Source organism: Fundulus heteroclitus, unplaced genomic scaffold (genome assembly GCF_011125445.2).
Source record: "Fundulus heteroclitus isolate FHET01 unplaced genomic scaffold, MU-UCD_Fhet_4.1 scaffold_757, whole genome shotgun sequence".
In the NCBI taxonomy this organism is placed as follows: Eukaryota; Metazoa; Chordata; class Actinopteri; order Cyprinodontiformes; family Fundulidae; genus Fundulus; species Fundulus heteroclitus.
Genome location: NW_023397205.1, coordinates 45,494 through 52,316, shown reverse-complemented (window position 1 = coordinate 52,316; position 6,823 = coordinate 45,494). Strand labels below are relative to the sequence as shown.

The window sequence follows — 6,823 nt, the reverse complement described above, 5'->3', positions numbered from 1 at the left end:
TTGGGTTCAACATATTAAAAAATGTGCCATCAACAAAAAGCTAAGGCTGTCAAAGGAAGCGCTTTCCAAAGATTGGACAATGCGGTGTGCTCTGCGAATTCGTAGGAAATACAGGAGGAACTTTGGCCACCACCAGGAAGCTCCAAAGCCTCAGATCAGCCCAGAAATGAACGCAGCAATAAAGAAATTCCAGGACAAAATTCGCCATGGACCCACAAACGTCTGCACGGTGTGCCACAGAGCTCTCTTCCCAGGACAAGTGAAACATTGTAACAGGGGGAAGTATAAAAAGAAGATGAAAGTGGTGGCTGAGTGCTTAACGGGTACTTATGTACACGTCTGTGGATCTGCATGCTCTGCCCCATGTTCTGTACCTGAGGAGAGGATGCAGGAATGGATCTGCTTCACATGTGACAACCACCTATTTAGAGGAGGGATGCCACCAATCGCCGCTGCAAATGGCTTGCATCTGTCACCCATTCCCCCGGAGCTTGCTGGGCTGAATGTGCTGGAAAGGCAGCTAATATCCAAAATTATCCCATTTGCAAAGATCGTTTCTTTGCCAAAAGGACAGCAAAAAGCAGTACATGGAGCTGTTGTATGTGTTCCTTCTGACATGGAAACAACTGTCAACAGTCTCCCACGGCCCAGCACAGAAGCCCAGCTCTTCCAGGTCAAGCTGAAGAGAAAAATAAAATTCAAAGGACATCAGTACTTCTACACCATCAACATGAAGAATGTGCTGGTTGGTCTGGCCACACTTAAACGGACCCATCCCGATTACAGGGATGTTACTGTAAACGAAAGTGCTGCCTTTGATTTTCAAGAGGATGAGCCAACCGAGGAGTCTATCCCTGAATCTGACCATGATTCGGATGTGGCAACGGAACAACAACCTGAGCACATAGGGGAAGAGCATCAGGCTCTTCGGCCTGGTTTAGTCTTGGACACCTGTATGCAGCCCCCCGACCTGGCACAGGAAGTCCTTTCTTATGGAGATGGTATTTTCAGCATCGCTCCTGCCCAGGGAAACAAACCTGTTTCCTTCTTCGGTGTTCCCAGGCTTGAATCCATGGCTTACCCTGTGCAATTCCCCACTGGAAGAAACACCTTGGATGAAGCCAGGCGAGTCAAGCTGTCTCCGAGTATGTATTTCAATGTACGTCTTTTCTCGGTAGACACTAGGTTTGCGGCAGACCAGAGCTATCTTTTCTTTGCTCAGTTTGTCACTGAGACCCACATGGCCAACAACAGCATGTCTATCCAAACACGGAAAGGGAAACCGACGACCAAAGATGGACGGAACATTTCCAGTAAAATGCTCCAGGATAAAGAAGAGGTGGAAACGCTAATCCAGAATAAAGAGGGCCACTCGTTTCATGCAACCGTTACGAGGCACTCCAGCTTATTGGGAAAAAGGCCTCCGTGATTTGCATGCCATGGTTCGGCAGCTTGGAAAACCTACCTTCTTTGTGACCTTCTCCGCGGCTGAAATGAGATGGCCAGAGTTCATTGAGGCCATCAAAGCTCAGCATGGAGAACAGGTAGCGTTTTCAGATCTTGACTGGAATGCAAAGTGCGATATTCTTAGAAGCAATCCGGTCACTGTCATGTGCATGTTTGAGAAGAGAGTGGACGCGCTTTTCACAGACCTCATTCTTTCCCCAGCACAGCCTCTTGGACCTGTTGAGGATTACTTTTATCATGTGGAGTTTCAGGCAAGGGGTTCACCTCATATACATGCAGTGATCTGGATTAAGGATGCACCCGAGATGGAAGACCCGGCATGTTGCGATGGAGTCATAAATTTCATCGACCGCTACATTTGCTGTCAACTGCCCGATGAAACCGCAGACCCCGAGCTCCATAAAATTGTCAAGGAGGTTCAGATGCACAGCAGAAGCATTCGAAATCGTGCAAGAAAGGAAACGTCGAATGCCGATTTGGATTCCCCAAACTACCGATGGAAAGAACCACGATCACTGTCCCTCAGTTCGATTTGGATTTGGAAGATGACGAGAAAAAAGCTGAGCAAGTAAAGGAAAAGAAAGGTCGGAAGAAGTCCAAAAAATCCAGATCCAGAATCATCTCTACACTACAAACGGTGGCTAAGAAGAAGCTGAAGCCTGTAAGGGATTTACTTATGGACGAAAAATCATCTTTCAAGGATTTGTCGGAGCTACTCCAGGCTTGTAACATGACCAGGCAGGAATACAGGTACTATGTTGACGCTCTCACTTCTGGGATGGTGGTAATGATGAAGCGGGACCCCAGGGACGCTTGGGTAAACGGTTACAACCCAGTTCTCCTCCGTGCGTGGAATGCCAACATGGACATTCAGTATGTGCTTGATGAGTACAGCTGCATCGAGTACATGATGTCCTACATAGCCAAGCCAGAGCATGAAATGGCACAGTACCTCAAGTCTGTCGTTGAGGATCTGAAGAAGTCCAATGTCAACCAGCAGGATGAGATGAAGAAGATCATGCAGGCTTATTCAAAACGAGAGGTCAGTGCTCAGGAGTCTGTAGCACGCACCTGCAGTCTACCTCTTAAGAAGTCGTCACGTAGTGTCATTTTCATTCAAACGGGTGAAGACGCTGTGAAAATGAGTCTTCCAATGAGCAGACTCATGAACATGGGCCCAGATGAGGAGGATATCTGGATGAAAGGATTGCCAGACAAATACGTCAAAAGACCTCAAAATGTGGAATTTGAAGACATGTGTTTGGCTGTATTTGTCTCTGAATACAGGGTCCTGTATGGTAGGTGTTATAAGAATTATTATTCTGAAGTCACTATGGCCTCACACCACTCGGACAGAGGAGGCCTGGAGACCTGATGTCTGTGTATAAGATCCACTGTTTTCTGATTGCAAGGCCAAATGCTGCAGCTGCTGAGGGATACTGATTGTTTACGATAGACTGTCTTTGTTTTGTCTCATGGGAAGGCCACGGTGCAGTATTAGGGGAAGCCCGAAAAGTGACACAGACAGAGACAGGGCAGACAGAGACTGCAGCGGAACCGTGGGGTGCGATTACTTTCCATCTATGTGAATCTGCTCTGTTTCTCAATAAAAGTGCTGGAACGTTATACCACCGTCTCGTCATTTAGTAAAGATGGGAACTCAGTTACTATTGTTTAATATTCCACCCAAAACTCCCACAACAGTAGGCAAATTGAAGGACCCAATGCAATCCCTCTCTTAAACGAAGCCGGATACATCCAGAAGAGAACAGTGGGGAAGCCAGCCGTCATTAGATTCACTCGTTTCTCCGAAAAGAAACAGCCGGAAAAATTTTACAGGCGGCTCCTGAAGTTGTACTTGCCACACAGGAGCGACGAGGATCTCAAAAGTCAGGAACACCCATCTTATGAAACCTTCTACAACAATGGACGTCACCGTAGGTGGAGTGTCAAACAATGGGTAGACTTTAATCGGAAGAGGTATGAAGGACAAGGGAAAAAAATCGACAAGATCATGGAGAAAATGAAAAAGCAAGGACCAGTTCGGAATGCTTGGAACACTTTTGCGCCCGAGGTTGAAGTCGAGCGTTTGGAATGTGTTGCGCAGCGGCCAGTGGTGGAACAAGACGAAGAGCAGGACCCGGTTCCCGAATACCAAATGGATGTAACCCTGCCGGCGATTGAAGTACCTAAACTGAGCCCTGACTTTGTGCGACAAATGTTCCGCAGTTTAAACCAGACTCAGTCATCCATATTCTATGCCATTCGTCATTGGTGCCTGCAGCGTGTCTGGGGTCAGAACCCAGAACCCTTCTTTTACTTCTTGACGGGAGGAGCCGGGTGTGGTAAATCGCATGTCATCAAATGCGTTTACCAGGAGGCAACTAAGCTTTTGCGTCAGCTTCCTAGATTGCGGGATGTCGGTGACATGTCTCAGCCCACTGTGCTCCTCACCGCTTTCACTGGGACTGCGGCGTACAACATTTCAGGCAAGACTTTGCATTCCATCTTGAAGCTCCCCAAAAGCTTGAAGCCACCTTATAAGGGACTTGGAAATGCCCTGGATGAGGTCAGAGCAGTTCTTTCCAATGTGGAGATCTTGATTATTGATGAAATCTCCATGGTTTCTAAAGAACTATTGGCATATGTTCACTGGAGATTTCAGCAGATCAAAGGGAACACAAGGCCGTTTGGTGGGGTCTGTGTTCTTGCGGTGGGAGACTTTCACCAACTGCCCCCCTTGGGAGCTTCAAGACCTCTTTGTGTCATGGAGGATGGTGTACTTGATCTCTGGAATGAGAATTTCTGCCTAGTAAGTCTAACCGAAATCATGCGGCAGAAGGATGACAAAGTCTTTTGCTGAGCTGCTTAACCGGCTTCGCGTCAAAAGGAAAGCTGATGATCTCAGTGAAGAGGACAGAGCTTTGCTGACGCGGTGTGTTGCAGATCCCAAGGATTGTCCCTTGGATGTGTTGCACATATTTGCAACCAACAAACAGGTGGACGCACACAAACGCTGCGGTGGTTGCCTCTTTAGGTACAGCGATTGTGGACGTTCACGCAGAGGACTACAGGAGAGAAACCAAAACAGGAAACATGGTTAGTTTGGGCAGTTGCGTTAGGGGCAAAAGTCGAGATTTGCGCGACCACATACAAGTTGGATTGGGTATTAGAGTTATGATAACGAGGAACCTGGATGTAGAGGATGGCCTGGTGAATGGAACCTTTGGAACAATAGCCGACATCGTTACGGACACCATAGACGGAACGGTAACTGTGAAACTGATCGGACTGAGACTGGACAATTCCACGGCTGGACGGACCAAAAGGATGCGTGGTAAACCGGACGACTTGGTATACGTTGAGAGATTCGAGGAGCAAAGTAGCATAAAAGGAGTGGTGCGACGGCAGTTTCCACTTAAATTGGCCTTTGGGTGTACGGCACACAAAGTACAGGGGATGACCATGCAGTCGGCAGTTGTTTCTTTAAAACGTATCTTTGAACCTGGCATGGCATATGTGGCATTAAGCCATACCACTTCTTTGGAAGGGCTTAAAATCATCGACTTTGATGAGAAGAAGATCTACGCTGATGAAAGTATCACAGCAGCTATGGATACGATGAGGCGAGCATCGTTCTTGAACACCAGCCCCCTGCTGCATTTCCCATCAAGTCCTCAGCACACTACATTGAAAATCGTCCACCACAATGTCGAAGGTCTTGTGTGTCACTATGAGGACATGAAGCACCATCATGAACTGGGATTGGCCGATATTCTGTGTCTTACGGAAAGTCATTTGTTTGGATCTTCTTGTCCAGCTTCTTTGCATATGGAGGGTTATTGTTTGTTTGCGCGCAACAGACATGTCTCCTACTCTAGCAGAGCTGACATTGCTACCAAGGAAGGGGGGGAGTAGCAACTTACTGCAGGAGCATTCTCCAACCTGAGGAACGGAGATACTTTCACAATGTTACAGATCTTGAGTACAATGTGATTAGATTGGACGCTCCGATATCCGTCCTTGTTGCTACAGTTTACAGGCCACCCAGTTATGATCTTGCCAGCTTCCTGAAAAACATTCACAGCTTCTTAGATGGTCTTAATTCTTTTGATATTCAGCCGGTTGTTGTATTGGGAGACTTCAATGAGGATCTTCTCTCTCCGGGAAGAAAAGCAATCAAGGAGTTGTTTGAAATCAAAGGGTTCACCCAGCTCATCTTGGATCCAACAACGGAAAAGCGCACCCTGATTGATCACATTTACATATCTCGCCCAGAATATTGTGTCCAGTCAGGTGTGTTGCAGACGTATTACAGTTACCACAACCCGTATACTGTATTTTGTCTTCTTTCTCAGCTGCTGCCTCTCCTTGACTTTGTGAAGTGGAAAATGTGATTGGGCAGGACTATGTTGCTTTGTTCTTGATTTAATAGTCCCCAATCACATAGCACAGTTGACTGTTAAGGCCCTCTTAATAGTTTGAGTCTAACCATGAGCCTGCACTTGTGCAACTTTTTGCTGAGCAATGACTGCTCTCAATATGTTTTATGGCACAATTTGTTTCTCTTTCTTAGCAGTGCTCCCATTAGACTTTCCTTTGGTGGTTGTTGTTGTTGTTGTTGATGAGCCACTACTTGTACAGAGCTATACAGAGCACCTGTGTTCCAGAATGGCCATTTTCCGCTCCGTTTATTATCTGGGAATGTGTATTTATTTCTCATCTCCGGAGTCTTCTCATCTTATGTCTGCTGCAGAATCTTCTCCTATCTCTGCTGCAGACTTTCTCCTATCTCTGCTGCAGACTTTTCTTCTATCTCTGCTGCAGACTTTTCTCCTCATCTCTGCTGCCGATTTCTCTCCTATCTCCTGCAAACTTTTCCCCTTCATCTCTGCTGCAGACTTTTCTCTATCTCTGCTGCAGACTTCTCTCCTATCTCTGCTGCAGACTTTTCTCCTCATTTCTGCTGCAGACTTTTCTCCTATCTCTGCTGCAGACTTTTTCCTCATCTCTGCTGCAGACTTTTCTCCTATCTCTGCTGCAGACTTTTTTCCTCATCTCTGCTGCAGACTTTTCTCCTCCTATCTGCTTTCTCTACTTTCCGCCCTGTGCATGCTTCAGCCTCTTCTCCCTGTCTCTTTTTTTCCCCAAGTGTTAGTCTCTTTTGCAGGTTGCGCAAGGTGAAACGCATAGGTTGGTGCTTGGTGAACGTGAAGATTAACCTGGTAGACCTGGAAGGCAACCCACCATTTGCAGCAAGTTATCCAAATTACACATGGCAAAACCTAACAAATATTTTATTACAATTTTTCCATCACACTCTCATTCTGCCATTTCAACAGTCTCATGATTGTGT

The 6,823-nt window shown here is 46.6% G+C and overlaps 1 protein-coding gene across 1 annotated transcript; it reads left to right on the top strand.

Annotated features, from left to right (window-relative positions):
- The first annotated feature begins 1,372 nt into the window (after positions 1–1,372).
- LOC118561925 lies at positions 1,373–4,330 on the top strand. Its single transcript, XM_036134164.1, has 2 exons — positions 1,373–2,769; positions 3,175–4,330. The coding sequence occupies exons 1-2, from the start codon at positions 1,964–1,966 to the stop codon at positions 4,328–4,330; spliced, it is 1,962 nt and encodes a 653-aa protein (XP_035990057.1). The 5' UTR covers positions 1,373–1,963.
- Positions 4,331–6,823: the final 2,493 nt, after the last annotated feature.

Bases quoted from the DNA above. Each gene is read 5' to 3' on its own strand.
- LOC118561925 (XM_036134164.1), top strand. From the start codon at position 1,964: ATGGAAAGAACCACGATCACTGTCCCTCAGTTCGATTTGGATTTGGAA. The intron at 2,770-3,174 runs GTGTTATAAGAA...CCACAACAGTAG, and splicing joins TACAGGGTCCTGTATGGTAG to GCAAATTGAAGGACCCAATG.